The sequence below is a fragment of the Gouania willdenowi genome, chromosome 4, assembly GCF_900634775.1.
Source record: "Gouania willdenowi chromosome 4, fGouWil2.1, whole genome shotgun sequence".
NCBI lineage: Eukaryota > Metazoa > Chordata > Actinopteri > Blenniiformes > Gobiesocidae > Gouania > Gouania willdenowi.
In genome coordinates this window covers 27,405,123-27,421,482 of record NC_041047.1, presented here as the reverse complement: position 1 = coordinate 27,421,482, position 16,360 = coordinate 27,405,123, and the positions used below count along the sequence as shown (strand labels likewise).

General features: G+C 43.2%; 1 protein-coding gene across 1 annotated transcript; it reads right to left on the bottom strand.

Annotated features, from left to right (window-relative positions):
• Positions 1 to 10,050: 10,050 nt before the first annotated feature.
• On the bottom strand, positions 10,051 to 15,703 carry fstl3 (follistatin-like 3 (secreted glycoprotein)). The gene is made up of 5 exons (XM_028445321.1): positions 15,432 to 15,703; positions 15,030 to 15,215; positions 13,551 to 13,766; positions 11,721 to 11,948; positions 10,051 to 11,322 (listed from the first exon to the last, which is right to left on the bottom strand). The coding sequence occupies exons 1-5, from the start codon at positions 15,499 to 15,501 to the stop codon at positions 11,270 to 11,272; spliced, it is 753 nt and encodes a 250-aa protein (XP_028301122.1). The 5' UTR covers positions 15,502 to 15,703; the 3' UTR covers positions 10,051 to 11,269.
• Positions 15,704 to 16,360: the final 657 nt, after the last annotated feature.

Sequence of the window (16,360 nt, the reverse complement as noted above, 5' to 3'; positions counted from 1 at the left end):
TCTTGATCACTAATTTGACCCCCTGAGAATGCTCGAATTCTCACCAAAATTTGCACGCACTTCAGGCCTGCTGAAAAATGTGATAATTTGCCGCAATTAAATAAATTGGTAAAGAAATGCAACGCAAAAACTCACAAAAACTGTGATGAACCGCACAACCAGCAGGTTTGTCCGAGTCAAGTATTCTTGACCCCAAGATGAGCAAAAAGTTACATTATGACCCTGCCCAAAACCAAACAGGAGGTCAGGCATCTTGGGTTATTGGCGTTTCGTCCTTGCGCGAACAAGTCTGAGGGGCTTCACCTGATTCGCTTCAAACTCGGCCAGAACATTTAGGACCCACTGAAGATTAAAAATCATCAAAAGCATTTGCACCATTTAGCACGCCATAATAGGAAAATCCATATAACTCTCAAATGCAAAGTTCAAGCACCCTCATATTTGATACACATGATGACCCTAAACAAGACTCAATGTGAAAATTACCCATCATGCTTTGCGTTCTTGACTGGCACCATTTATCACGCCATAATAGACCCTTTAATGGCCCATGTCATGAGTGACGTGGCTGTAGGCAAAAACAGGAAACGCCGCTGGCTAAAGCATAGATATGTATAAACACTAGATGACGCAGGCGGGATTCGCCACCATAGCTCAGCGGTGGCCATCTTTCCTCAGACAACTGAGCAGACGCCCTAGAGATCCCAGGCCGAGAGGCAGCCACCACCCCGACACACACACCTGAGAAAGCCCCAAGTAGCCGAGGACTCAGCACACCCCGCCACCGACCCCAACCTCCAACATCAAGGCCACCCGCCAACGCCCACTCCTTCACCCCTACCCATGCCACAGCACCCAACCCAGGGTCCAGAGAGCACCCCGCCCGAGATCTTAGTGGAGGAGCAAAGGCCCACACCCGGGAGACGGCCAGGACCGCACCTGACAGTCAGCCAGCAGGACCAGAGTCAGCAGAGACCAGACCCCAGGCCAGAAGGAACCGGAACAGAAGCAGCGCCAGCAGCAGCCCGCCCAAGGATGACGGCCACATCCCTGGCCACCTGGAGCACCAAGGGAACACTGCAAGTGGAGAGGAGGAGCTCAGCTCATTGTTTGTATTGTGTAGAAACTTCGTTGTCTCATGTCTCATTCAGCAGTAAGTAAACAATAAACTTTACCATCATAAATGTTAACGTAACCAAAAACTTGCGCTTTCAGTGTGAGCTGGTGCATGCGAGGGGTCGAGAACGAGCAGGGAGACAGGAAGACACGATTGGTTTAAAAAAAAAAAAAAAAACGTTTATTTATTTCTTTTATTTTATTTTTTTTCTCTTGTCTGCAAATGCTGTCAAAGGTCAACACTACAAGAAGTGCAATCATTATGAGACAGCAATGCATAAATTGATTTATTTTATTGCTTAATTGTGACCATCACCAGCCCTCCCTAAGGAAGGGTAAGAAATATCTTATTATAGGGAGGATATAAAAAGGGAGAGCAGTGTTACACCTCAGTGGAGAGGGAGAGAGGGAGTCATGGTAGGAAATAGAAAGGGTGGGGAAGAATAGATTGTTTTACAGTGAGGGTGAAATGTGAAGTTGTAGAATATATTGTGCTTATTATGTTGTGTAATCAAGCCAGTATAGTGACAAGTGTGAAGCTTAGCTATAATGGTGGTGGCTGTGGACAGGGGGAATGAGTGAGTGGTATTACCTAAAGCAGGTATTTGGGATTTTTGTGTCTAAACTTAAGCCCAATATGAATTTTATCCCACATCCCAAGGCGTGCCAGTGCATCGTATACTAGTATATGTGCCAAAAACCGCTACCGCAAACCCAGGAACTTCCCCGGGCCCGCAGATGCAGCCAGGCCAGCAGAAAGAGTGGGGGCCACGGAGCCCCAGGCCACCCCTCCACGGCCGAGCAACCCCCAAGATCCCAGGCTGAGAGGCAGCCACCGCCCCCCACACACACATCCGAGGAAGCCCCAAGCAGCCGAGCACCCAGCGCACCCAGCCACCGACCCCAAGGCCCCCCGCCAGCATCCCGCCCCCCCCCACCCACCCACACCCAACCCCCGAGGGGAGGGCCCAGAGAGTCCCCCGCCCGAGACCCCAGCAGCGGAGCCAAGGCCCACGCCCAGCAGACGGCCAGAGCCGCGCCAAACGGGCAGCCAGCGGGCGCCCGCCGGCGGGTCCAGAGCCAGCAGGGACCAGACCCCAGGCCAGAAGGGCCTGGAACGGAAGCAGCACCAAGAGCAGCGCCCCCAGGGAAGGCGACCACGCCCATAGTCGCCGAGGGCACCAAGGGGATGCTGCAAGTTGCCCCGCCGGCCCCCAGGCACACTGACCAAGCACCCCAGAGCACGCCAGATCGCCTTTCCTTGATGCCACCCGCGCGATGAGCCCTAGAAGCCCCCCCCCCCACCCCACCCACCCCACCAAAGGGCCCAGCCACACCGCAGAGACCCGGCGCCGCACCGACAGGCATGGTAGGGCACGGCCCGCACCACCCGCCCCGGAAAACCCCCGCCTTAGTTATAGTGATGGTGGTCAAAGTGTTCATCAGATGTTGTTTATGTTAGGGGGGGGGGCCCCACCACCCCAGCCCACGAACAGGCCACAACCCAGCAAGACCGCACAGCCCCAGACGGTCCGCCCCCCACCGGACAGCGCAAGCCACAGGGCAATGCCCCCCCCCGGTGCAAGGGCGACCGGCGGCCGCCACCGTGGGAGCGAGGCATCCCAACGGCACACAACCGATGCGGAGCAGCAGCCCCCCGCCAAAGGCGCAGAACCCACCCACAACCTTTCTTGGGTTCAGGTGGGGTTTCTACCTATTATGTTGTCACCCACATGGAACATAGCACTGTTTTAGAGTTCATAAATGTAGCTATACTTAGAACCTGATATTTTTTTTTTATTTTTATTTTGAATTGAATTAATTGGTGTTACTTTACTTAAAAAAAAAAAAAAGGATTGCACATTTTGACAAAGCTTTTATTTTATACAGACGCCTTTGTGCAAAATAAGTTAATTGTGCAAGATTTGGTCTCCTTTTTTAAGTTTTTACATGAGATGTTTACTGTATGCAAGAGAACCGTGGCAAGATATGTTAGATTTATTTATTTATTTACTGAGCGTGATTATGTTGCCTACAATAGAAGTACATATACATAATCACTATCCTAGACATGCTCAACGGGAGGGGAAGAAGTACAACTACTTCGAGTACTATTTAATTGAGGTACTTTTTCTTTGTACTTGAGTATTTTATGTATGACTTACTTGTACTCGAGTTCAATTTCAATCAAGCAGCAGTACTTCTAATTGAGTAGGATAAATCAGTACTCTTTACACCTCTGAATAATACCCAATGCTTATGTTAAGGAAGGGATTGGATTGTGTTTTTCCATGGGGAGAACACTGCTGGGCAAAGTCAAGAGGATAGTTCCCTCAACTGTCTGAGAAACCAAGTTGGATCTGGCCATGTTCCTGTCTCAGTGATCCCAGTGAGGTTAATCATGGCATAATTATAAGCGAATTTATATTTTGACATTTTTAAACATGTATGACTTATGAGACATTGTTACTGCAGGGGAAACATTGTGTTTCTGTTGACTAAAAAATAGAGTCCCCTCTTTTCAGCATTGAACTATACCTTGGTCTCTGATTACACATTTGTTTCTGTTTGTCAGACGTATTAAATTGGACACCATTTGTAACTGTTATCACATAATAGCTCATAATAGAGACTGTGCTTCTTCATTGATACAAAACAACTGCTACTCAAGGTTAAAAAGTCCTGAGAAGAAGGCGTGCCTAACAAGGACATTGTTATGTCTGCTACTTTCGGCATTATAAACCCCTCTAAATATACAGAGACCGGATGAGTAGTCAGAATTGTAGTAGAACCAGACCTGTACTGGTACTGCATGTTTATTCATACAAATATCCTCAGGTCACCAGTGATGCCTATTGTTGATGAAAACTCATTACACAAATAAATAGAATATTAATGAAATATTTTGTGTATTTGGAAATAAATAAATCTTTCTGGAAGACAAAACTCTTACAGGAAAACAAAAACTATAGGAAGCAAACGTGCTTTAATACAGTGATGGATCTGATATCTATTAGTTTCAGCTGTGGGATGTTGCTGTTTACAATCCAGTGGCGCAGTCCAGAGAGTGGGTGGTCTCTGAAACACTCTGCAGCCCTCAGTTTCATCACAACACCAGATCTAAACGCCGGCTGCTGCCTTACGGGAAGTTGTAGGAAATGTTGCCATGAGGACGTAGTTGAGAAACAAGCTTGACACATTAAAGCAGGGTGATGCATCCCTGATATGTGAGTGTGGGCGTCACATCAGAGGCCCATGTGCTTTTTAGCAACGTAAACAACTCAGGCCAAGTTTGTGATGTAACCTGTGACTGATCCCATGGTCATACCAGGTGGGTTACAACAGGAGAGCGTCATCTGTAATCAAACCCACACACTCCTGGCAGATGGACATAAGGAGACACATGAGGAGATTTTTGGAAACCTTATGATGATTCCAATTTACACTTGCAAACCATTACTTTTAAAGAAGAAGAAAAAATATCTTAGGCAGAAAATTTCTCAGGTCTTTTGTTAGCTTTGTTAAACAGCTAAAATGGCAAATATGTTTATCAGCTTATAAATCAACAAACAGTCAGTCGGGCCAGCCTCCCTTCGTCTTTTGATTGTGTATGCAGACAGTATTTGACCTGTAACTTTAGGATAAGGATTGGCTCTAAGGGCTGGGGTGAGAAGCGGGACTGAGTTCATTCCACAGCTACAGTCTATGGGCTGGAGGAGCAGCCGCCACCGCCGCACTCTTCTCCCCACCGCCAGAGACCCGGCACTCGGCCTTCCTCGCCTTCACTCCCTGGCCTCGCCGCCATTATCGACCTCCTTCGCCAGAAATCAGAGGGGATGGGCAACCCGGCGTGTGCAGGGTTGCCTGTCCACCTCAACCCCGGCTGCGCCGACCCTTGGCAAAGGGGGCCGACGACTGCGGTGAGGCCAGGGAGTAGGGGGGGAAGCGCCACCAACGCGGTGAGGAAGATCCAGTGCCGGGTCTCCAGCGCCGGGGAGAAGAGTAGGGCGGTGGCGGCTGCTCCTCCAGCCTATAGACTGTAGCCACAGAACAAGCTCAGTCCCGCTTCGCACCCCAGCCCTTAGAGCGCTCTGACAGCGCTCAGAGCCAATCCTTATCCCGAAGTTACAGGTCAACTACTGTCTACATACACAATCAAAAGACGAAAGGAGGCTGGCCCAACTGACTGTTTGTTGAGTTTTGCGACAGTGCTGCGGCGCTTGTGGCCACTACGGGCGCTTGAGTGAAAGTTACCGTCTCGCACCCCTAGTGGCCAAAAGCCTTTAAAAAAGGCTAGCGTTAGCACTGTTTATGTGTGTTTGCAGTCTTAAATTGAGCAACAGGTGAACACAAAGTGCATGTAATTTTTGTGCACAACATTCCTGGTTCTCGTTACCCTATATTGTAGCGATGCTGCTGGCATAAAATAAGATAAATATGCTCCTCATTACCTGAATAATGAAATTAGTAGAGTAGAGTTTGCATGTTTTCCCCCGTGCTGCGTGGGTTTCCTCCGGGTACTATGGCTTCCTCACACAATCCAAAAACATGACTGTACGATTGATTGGAGTCTCTAAATTGTCCGTAGGAGTGGATGTGTGTGTCAGTGGTTTTGTGTGTCTGTCTGTGTGTTGCCTTGCGATGGACTGGCACCCTGTCCAGGGTGTATCCCCGCCTAATGCCAAAGCTGGAGATAGGCACCAGCAGACCTCCGCAGCATGTCCTTATTATTATTATTATTATTATTATTATTATTATTATTATTATTATTATTATTATTATTATTATTATTATTATTATTATTATTATTATTCAAACCTGATCAAATGGATTTAAAATAATTAAATTTATTTGGAAAATAATCACATCAGCAACTAAAACTTCTGGTTCGAGACTAATGTATTTGTGTTATAATTTAGGAACTAGAATGATTGTTTGTAATTCTCAGAAAAAAGCAACAAAACCCCCAAAATAACATGTGGACCCCCAGGGGTTCCCAGACCTCGGTTTGAGAGACAGCGCTCAGAGCAAGAAATGAATAACAGCATCGTAATCACAATGGCTATCACACATTTCAAAGTAATTCCACAATCGTTTCCACACTTATTCCAGTGGGTGTTTGTTGCAAATTCCTGGAAGGTTACTGACGCATTGGTTTGGTGAGTTCACTCGGGACGTCATGTAGAGTGTCTTGATGATAAACATGTTGTAATGATTTACAGTCAACATAAAGGTCCCATTCTGCCTAAAATACATGCTATAGTATTTTCTTGTATTCCCAAACACGTAGATAGCTGTACATAAATCTCTATATGTCTATGACACAATGTGACTGACATATATGATGAAAGATTAAGAGAATTAAAAAAAAAAAAAAAAACTAACAAAAATAACAAAACAAAAAAGAGTAATGTGCTTCTCTGTTTGTAAAGCAGCCAGCCTGCTGGTGGCATTGTTATTTGCCCAGTTCCAACTAACAACACATCTAATTCCATTCCTAGTGTAATAAAAGGGTACTTGGACAGGAATATAAACATTTCCCTAAAGCTGAACCAGATGCTGCTGCATGGTGAAGTGTAGGATTCAGAAGGGAGAGAGTTACAGAGAAAAACAAGGGAGGTACTTTACACAGGATAGTGAGTCAGTGCCCAGGCCTCAGCTCTTTCAAAGCTTCATTCCTTTGCTCCTTCATACCTTTGACCTTTCCAGTACAATCCAGTGTAGAGGGATATTATATCCCTGAGGAGACAAGGGAGGAGAACTGGCTGGCCTGGATTTAATTCTTTGCCTTCTCTTGCATGAGACCTATGAGGTATGGCAACTGGTCGAGTCAGCCACGGCACGCACAGGAGATGAGCTCTAACCACTGCACGCATGAACTGATGGAAAAAATGACCCACACACCCAAAACCTGTGGGATGCAAAAGTTGTTCAGTTCTCATTAGGGTGCAAGCGTGATCTCCTTTTAATCCAATTGTCAATCATTAAGACTAACAGAGTTACTGTCTGATTCAGGGAAGAGACACTCTGATTCACCAGACAAAATTATGCGACCAAAGCCCTGCAGTATGATCCCCTATGGATAATGGATATGGATATGGATACAAAATCCCCCCCCCAACAAAACTCAGTAGCGTTTTCCAAAGAAAGTGACATTGTTGATTCACAACAAACTTGTTTTGACCCTTTAGAATGCTGTTAGGTCACCAGCTTTATTATTTAGTTCACATGTGTCCCGGGGGCCAAATCTAGCCCTTTGGAGCATCCAATTCGGCCCGCAGGAGAAAGTAAAAATGACAGAAAAAACATGAATCATTTTACTAATGAAACTCAACAATATTTGCAGCGGCTCACAGTTTTCCCGGTGCTTATATCGCACGATTGCAGTCATTTTTAATGTTAAACAGTTGAAAAAACTCACATTTCTGACAAAATCCTTCAATTTAGTCAAATTATTAGATAATATTTTCTTTAATTAAATGGAAATTTGTCACAGTTTCTTACATATTTTGTATTTATGTATATGTAGCAGTGCAAACTAGGGCACAATAAAGTTGAAATGACTTGTTTTCCCACATGAATAAAATCTGTGGCCCACTTGAGATCAAACTGCTCTGATTTACCCCTACCCCTAATTTACAGGTAGTTGAATTGAAGTTAGATCAGGAAAATGTCATATTATACTAAACTGAAGCTTGAATTGAAACTTTAAAAATGAATAAATCTGATAACTAATGTAATATTATCAATAAATTGAATTTTCACCCCCCCCACCACAAAAAAAAAAAAAAAAAAACTTAAGAAGAAATCAAGATTTTCTTTCAAAATGAAGTTATCTTGGTCTCCATCTTTTAGTATACAATTGACCTATTCTACCTGAGTGTAAGTGTCCTCTCAAATACACTCACTATTCCTTGGCCTCCTTCCTTACGGCTAGTGTACAGTCTCAGGGTGCTGGATTTGGGGTGGAACCCTCCGTGCATGGTGAGGAGCTTTTGTGTCTTAACATCTGTGGTCTGTATCTCATCCTTTGGCCAGCTTATTATTCCTGCATGATATCTGATTACTGGCAGGGCATAGCTGTTTATTGCCCGGGACTTGCCATTGAGCTGGCTTCTTAGGAGATGCCTTATTCGTTGGAGGTATTTGGCCGTAGCCGCTTTCCTTGTGACCTCTTCGAGACTTGTGCAAGTGGCTTGCCATTGGCCTCAAGGGTGGTTTTCCACAACGTCATTGAGTTTGTAATGAAGGCTCTTAGAGTCCTGTTTATGTTGTATAGCTCCAAGCATTCAATGATCAGAATATGTGGCATTGAGTCGTAGGCTTTCTTGTTATCAATCCAGGCAGTGCTCAGGTTAGTGTTTCGGGTTCTGCAGTCTCTAGCGAATGTTCTGTCAACCAGGAGCTGGTGTTTGGCACCTCTGGTATTTTTACCGATTCCCTTCTGAGCTGTGCTCATGTATTGATCCATGTGCCCTCTTATCTTAGCCGCTATGATGCCAGACATGAGCTTCCACGTTGTGGAGAGGCAGGTTATTGGCCGATAGTTGGATGGGACCGTACCCTTTGAGGGATCCTTCAGGATGAGGATTGTGCGCCCTTTGGTTAGCCATTCAGGGTGATTCCCATCTCTCAGCAGCTGGTTCATTTGTGCTGCCAAGCGCTCATGGAGTGCCGTGAGTTTCTTTAGCCAGTAGGCGTGTATCATGTCAGTGCCTGGGGCTGTCCAGTTTTTCATACCTGAGACTCTTTCTTGGATGTCTGCCACTGTGACGGTGACTGGATTCTGTTCAGGGAGGTTGGTGTGGTCTTCTCTCAGAGCCACCAGCCACTGTACATCACTGTTGTGTGCTGCCTTCTTCTCCCATATGCCTTTGCAGAACTGTTCAGTTTCCAGCCTTGGTGGGAAAGGGTGCTCCAGTTGAGCTATCTATCTATCTATCTATCTATCTATCTATCTATCTATCTATCTATCTATCTATCTATCTATCTATCTATCTACTGTATCTATATACTGTATATACTGTATATATGTATGTAGGAGGTGTTTTTAGTACAAGAATGACAGGAATATAAATATTTAAAAAAAAAAATAAAACAGTTACATATAAGAGCTTGACAATCAATCAATCAATCAATCTTTATTTGTATAGCGCCAAATCATAACCAATGGTATCTCAAGGCACTTTACAGTAGAGCAGTCTTAAGGACGGACTCTTCATTTTATGGATACACACATATGCATATATACGTATATACACATACATATGTATCCCACACCCAACATGGATTCATCATGGCGGCAAGGAAAACCTTCTGTTAAGCAGCAGGAACCTTGTGTGGATCCCATTCCTATGATGAACAGCCATCCACGTTATATATTGTGATCTACTAAAGTACTTACCATTGTTGGTAACATATTTTTGTATATTTACATGTGTATATAAAATTATGTGTACATGCATATGTATGTTTCTTGCATGTAAACTGTTTATTTGTTATGTTAACTGTTTTGTGAAAGGAAGCAACCACTGATATGAATTATGACAATTACAGGGGTGGGAATTCATAAGTTTACTTCCTCCCACTCCTTTTCAAGTTTATGTATAAATGAAGGTATGTTAATTCAAAAGGAGTCATGTGTATATGTAATGTACATTGAACTCAGAATAAACAACCAATCACTCAATCAATCAATCAATGTAGTGACATACGTAGAGAGATTAAAGAGGGTAAGACATCACACTGCTTAGGTATAATGAGGGTGATAGGGTGTGGGTGGGGGATTATACCTGTTCTAGAGCTGTTTTTTTGAATCCAACACATCTAAACTTAAACCCCAATGAGAGGTTTCCCAAAGCCAAGGCATGTCTGTGTATCCACAATATTTGTAGCAAATGTGACCGAATGTGGTAAAAATAAGAGAAAGGCGCATTTTGACAAACAATAAAGTTTATATTGCCGTAAATGGAAGTACAAAAACACAAAATCATTACAAATTTCACAGTAAGTACACTGGTAGTTATATATTTCAGTGGTATTTACAGAGGTGAAACGCTTCATGTCATGTCGGAAGTATCAAGAGTCCAATTTTTAGAGCACAGAACATTTTGCATCACTACATCTTCAAGACATGGCGAGATATGAGTAGGTTTACCAACACATGGACTCAACTCTGATCAAGTGGAATTGTCTCCCTGGTCAGTCCATTCCCAGACAAATCTGATTTGCCTTTAGATTTGGTGGAACTAATTACATTTGTCTGTCCAAGATTTTTTTTCCCAAGAAGATTTCAATTAAATTAAAGCAGCGCAACAGCAACCAATCAAACTATCATGACTTTTATGTATAAAACAAATTCAAAAGTCCAACAAAGGAGGTATTGTGAAGGGTTTGGGCTTGTAACAAAAGTATTCCAAGGCTCCAGCAAACATAACCCAAAATGTTAACTTTGTTCCTCAGCGGGTGGCTGAAAGTTTGGCCCAGAATCCAGAGTAAACATGTGTGCGCGGGGAATGAGACTATGCAAGTTTGTTTAGGCTGAATCCTTTCCTCACCCCGAACTAGAGCTGATGTCCATCCAGTAGATCTGCAGCAGTCCTGCTCTGGAATAAGGAGCAGAGTGGCCGACAGTAAAAGTGGGGTCAACTCTCATAATAAACTATCACTTTGAAACTCACTTGAAGAAAAAACTTTTTGTGTGAAATAGAGGACATGAAACAGCAAAAAAATGTCAAATGTCAAAACCAGTGACTACGATTGTACATAAAAAGAACAACAATAAATACATTTTTGCACCAGCTTTCCCAGAGATATATGAAGTTGTTAGTGGGATTAAAAAAAAAACCCCATAAATAGAGTTTGATACGCTCTCCAATAAATAAAGCCGGTATGATATTTACAATATGCACACATCTCCCAAAGAGCTTAAGAACATCCTCAAGTTCAAAGCCTGAGCCCCACATCATCCCAAATGAACCCAGTTACCATTAAATGCTCCTGTAAAGCAGCCCCCACCAATGTGTGTCTTCCAAATCAAATGTATCATTTTGTATACAAAGGGAGAAAAGAGGTCATCAAAGGAAACTAGTGGTATGACATGTTTGTGGACCAGCTTGTGTCCTCCTAGTGGGCCGTGTCAGGAATTGTCCATCTAGACTGCGTTCTCCTCGCTGCCTTTGAAATGGTGAGGTTTCCGGGGTGGATCTGCATGAAAGAAAGTCTTTTGGTCAGTCATATTGTACCAATTAATGTTGTAGAGCAGGGGTGTCAAACTCATTTTAGTTTCGGGGCCAAATACGAAGTCGTTTGATCTTAAGTGGGGGAATTATGTGAAATAATTTGAGATTTAAAATGGCTGAAGTCATGCGATATAGGAAAATTGCGATCCTTCAAATATTGTGGAATTTCATTGAGTTTGTGTATTTTGATGTCTGAACTGAGATATCATCAACTAATTTAGACAAATTCGGTTTTTCTGTCTTTTTTTACTTTCTCCTGTGGGCCGAATTGGATGGTTTAAAGGGCCAGATTTGGCCCCAGGGCCTTGAGTTTGACACATATGTTGTAGAAAAAAGTAGTGAAAATGAAATGGGTACTCTCACTGTTGCAGTGACCATAGTGACGGACTCCTATGGAGCGTCCCAGGAAGCAGGTGGCTCGGCGCAGGTGGCAGGCGCTGGGGTAGGTGATGCTGTCATTGCCACAGATCGGCTGCTCCGATGGCGAGGGTATCGGGCATGGGGTCGTGCGACACATGACGCAGTGAGCACTGTTAGTCTGGTCCGTCACACAGGTGTGAGTTCCAGGACACACCACATTGAAACACGACTCTGTGAAGAGCAAACATTAGTTTTGCTTCCATTACCTTTGGAAATGCGCAAAATCTAAATAGCACAATCAAAACTGGTCATGGAAAAAGTTTTACGCTTTCATGAGGAGCAATTTCAGACGTTTCTATATCAAAATGTATCGCAAAAGCACAAGGGAAACACTAGCTGTTTCCATAACAGATTTCCGCTAAACAAAAGTGATATTTCTAAATCTCGACAAAGTATAATTGCACTTTGAACGTGTTTCCATTGAACATTGCTTTGGGCAGGAGCCTCGTAATCTACGTGAAATCTCATCCTGTGAGACTTCGCTGCAGGAAGATGGACGCTCCTAACCTCCTTATAACACTCTGTATTCCTTTGTTGAGGTCTAGTGTGGCAGTATTAACTTTAAACTTTAATGCTAAGAAATTTCCTGGTCTCCTCTCCTGTTTACTCATACCGCATCATGTTTTCTCGGAGGGCAGTGGTCATGTGACCAGTTACTTTACGTCATGTGACCATATACATCACGTTATGTGACGTGTATTTGAGGAAAAAGTGTTTATTGCGCTTTTGCGACACATTTCAATATCTAAACGTCTGAAATTCCTCCTCATGTAAGCGTAAAACCTTTTTCACGATATTCAAGTGTAAATTTTCAAAATTCACGTGTTTCCATGACCGGTCTCATTTGTACTATTTAGATTTTGCGTATTTTCAAGGGTAATGGAAACCCAGCTTTTTTTCCCCCAAGTATCCAACTGCAGACGCAGGTACAGTGCAAGCGACGCCCCTTACAAACCGCGGCCATGGCGGTAGCGGTTAGGGTTAGGGTTAGTAAAAATGAAAGGTAAGTATAGGCAGGAAATAGTGGTGGTAGCGTTTAGGGTTAGGTTTACGGTTAGATTTAGGGTTTGTAAAAAAGGAAGATAAGTATTGCAAAGTTCCAAATTTGCCTGAACAGTGGAGGCAGAAGCGGTAGTTGGTCACGTTACTGCCACCCACTCCTGTGGGTGGCAGTAACGCACAAAATCGTAGTTTGCCAACTGCCTTCAAAACCTCAAAGAAGAAGTGTACAGCCTGCCAGAAATCCAATAGAAGAAGAAGAAGAAGAAGAAGAAGAAGAAGAAGAAGAAGAAGAAGAAGAAGAAGAAGAAGAAGAAGAAGAAAAAGAAGAAGAAAAAGAAAAAGAAAAAGAAGAAGAAGAAGAGTGGTTTGTAATGGCTGTGGCTGCAGCTAGACCCTTGTCATTTTTTCTGCAAATACACGTCACAGAACGTGCAGTACCTGGTCACATGACCACTTCTCTCTGAGAAAACATGGTGCGGTAAATATAAACAGAAGAAGATACCAGGACATTTCTTAAATGTATACTTAAAAATTATTACTGCCACATTGAGTGTTATAATGAGGTTTGGAGCATCCATCTTCCTGCAGCGAAGTCTCGCAGGATGTGAGTTCATGGGAGTTACGAGGCTTCTGCCACAATTACACTTTGTCGACATTTAGAAATATTGCTTTTTTTTCACGAAAAATCTGTCATGGAAACCCAGCTATTGTCACGTTAATTTGACGAGCATCATTTTAGAGGAAGCAGAATCCTGACGAACGACCGCTTACTTTTGCACTCTCCCTGGTACATGATCTCCAGATCTGGATGTCCCATGCAGCGAGCCATGAGGAGAGCACACTCATCTTTGTATGACTTCCCATCACTGCCACACACAGCATGCTTCCGGGAAACCTGAGAGCAGTCTGGAGAGCACACGCACTGAGGCCTTCCTGTCTTCATTTTGCAGGTTTTTCCAGGGCCACATTTGACGCCCTCACACGTATCTGCAAAATAACAGCATGAGTTTCAGTGTTCCAGTGTAATGTTACTGTATTACCCAGTCTGCAGACATCATGTGATACGCAGAAAGAAAAACAAAAAAACTTCAAATTTGGGGTTTTCCCCAGACCATAACACAATTTGAATCTTGCACAATATTTACATTAATCACATCCCTTTATTGACATTTACACAGTGAGGTGTCTCGCCTGATGGAATGCAAGCTGGCGTGTTTTCATAACAGATCCAGGTGTATGCGTGCACCCAGACAGGGCTGAGCTCCCGCAGAGAGATCTGAGGATGTGTGAGTCCAAAAAGCTGTCAGAGAGAGTTTGAGCACTGAGAATGGAGGAAGCCGTAGGCTTTGCCGACACTGTGTCAAAGCACAGTAGAAAATGTAATTCTACACATCACAGAGTCAACACTCGGCTCTGCAGGGAGATCTCTAAAGGCTTTGAGTCCAGAGATGTTACCTGAGATACCTGAGGTGTCTGTAAATCATTCCCACTCCCAGACTTACATTTCCATGTTCCCCCTTTTTTTGGAAAAAAAAAAAAAAAAATGAAGATTCTCTCCAACCTAAATTTGAATTCTTGCAATTCTTTGAATTGACAAGTTTTAACAAGCGTGACATTGAGGATACACATTCTTTCCACAGAATTACAAGTGCTGATGGTTAAATTGCACAATATGAGGCATGGAGCAGGCATTGATCCTAAATGCAGCAAAGTAATTGACTTTGTAAAAAGTTTTAGTAAAATGTTTTTTTCCCCTTTTTCACCCTATCACCCACCGAGTTTCTCCCAAACACATCATGTGACTGAGCCAAATGAACCCCAGGGTGAGGGCTATTATGGCCTGTGCCTGGATTTTTAATGGGAACCTGGGGAAAATACATTAAGGGACATTATCTGGCAGTGAACTGAGATGAACTTTAGACAAAGTCAGGGGGCGGAAGCTCCCTCAGGAAAGCTGCTGTTTTGTGAAATTCCACACACGTTATAAAAATCAGTCATTCCGGGTGTAAGCTATGAATTAGGGTAACAAATGCCCTTTCATTTACTCCTGGGAGTGTTGTATTGAAGAAGTTTTTAGATACATTTCTGTAGATATCAAAAAGTGGCTAAAAACTATATCAGCACTGGTATTATTCAGTCACCGTTTTGCGTAATATGTTAGGAACATGGATGAATAAGACTGAACTCTTATTTTTATTATTATACATAACTAACTGAAATGAGTTGGAATTAGGAGTTTCCTGTGTTTACCTTTGCATGGTTTACAGGAGACGATACCCAGGAATCCGAGCAGGCTGATCTCATTCATGGGCAGACTGGTGTTAGTCCAGGCTGTGTCCAGACGACCCCCAGCACAGCACTCGTCTCTGGTCACCCCTCTCATCAGCACCATGTCACACCTCTGGTCTTGGCTTTGCTGCAACCAACATATCCCAGCTGCAAAACACGTGGCAAAGAACCATTTAAACACACCTCAACCCGATCCTACTGTATAACCACAACAAGACGCTAAATCAATCCAACATGTTTTGTTCAAATTGTTAAATGAAAAGCTTGTGCAAAGTGGTGTAAAGATTTCTTATGGTGTTGAGTTGAAAAGAAAATGTGTCAAAAATAAACACAAAATAACAACAACAATAAAATGACACTCACCGCTGGCAGGATTCTTCCCAATCTGAATGAAAATGAGAATCACTCCAAACACAGAAATCAAAATGCTCATTGTGCTCTCTTGTTACCAAACTTCTCTACCACGATGAATCTACAAGAAAGGGAGTTTGCTGTAGTAAACAAAGAAAATCTTTCCTAAGTTAACTCTGTTAGAGACTCTGCCTCCTGTGAATGAAACGTGTTGTGGATCAATGATGTCGTTCCCCCTCTGTATAAATGTTTAGCCCAGATGGAATTATGCTGCTGGGATGGGCGACTCCTCTCAGCCAGTAATAAGCCAGGGCAGGACACAGTTTGACTCTGACTCAATTTTCAGAGTCAGGAAATTATCCATGCCCTCAAGCACCAGACGCTGGGCACTTACATGACCTCACGAAACATTTTCACACTTTCAGTGTAATTAAAAGATCATTTGAACTTGGAAGTTGTTAAGAGGGTAGTTTTGACCGCTCCCATTAAACTTTAACACTTCTGACAAAACAGATAATCTACTTTTTTAAGCATTTTTTTTGATATGTGTAGTAGGCACCTTGCATAGCACTCCTTAAAAATGACCTTCTGTTATCTGATGATGGCGTTTGTTGAAATAGAACAGTGTAAAAAAAAAAGGACCTAGTTCCTTCTTTTCACTCACTGTTTTGGTTCATTATTGGATTCTAAATGTTTTTGCTCCCATTTGACTGCGGTTTGGATAATAGCAAGTTGTGAAGAAAACCTTTTAAGTGAAGGTGGTTAGCCCCTGGGCTAGAAATCAATCTCAATAAGCAAAAATATGCTGCAGCTTATCAAGAACATTCATGTCTACCCGCTCATAGTTTCAGACCCAGACAGCCACAGCAAGCCAGACAGAAAACATGTATTAAAAAAAAAAAAAAAAAAAACGCGGCTCACATATGCAGTGTTTGTCAGTA

Bases quoted from the DNA above. Each gene is read 5' to 3' on its own strand.
- fstl3 (XM_028445321.1), bottom strand. From the start codon at position 15,501: ATGAGCATTTTGATTTCTGTGTTTGGAGTGATTCTCATTTTCATTCAG. The intron at 15,216-15,431 runs GTGAGTGTCATT...CGTGTTTTGCAG, and splicing joins TGGGAAGAATCCTGCCAGCG to CTGGGATATGTTGGTTGCAG. The intron at 13,767-15,029 runs GTAAACACAGGA...GTTATTTTGCAG, and splicing joins CTCCTGTAAACCATGCAAAG to ATACGTGTGAGGGCGTCAAA.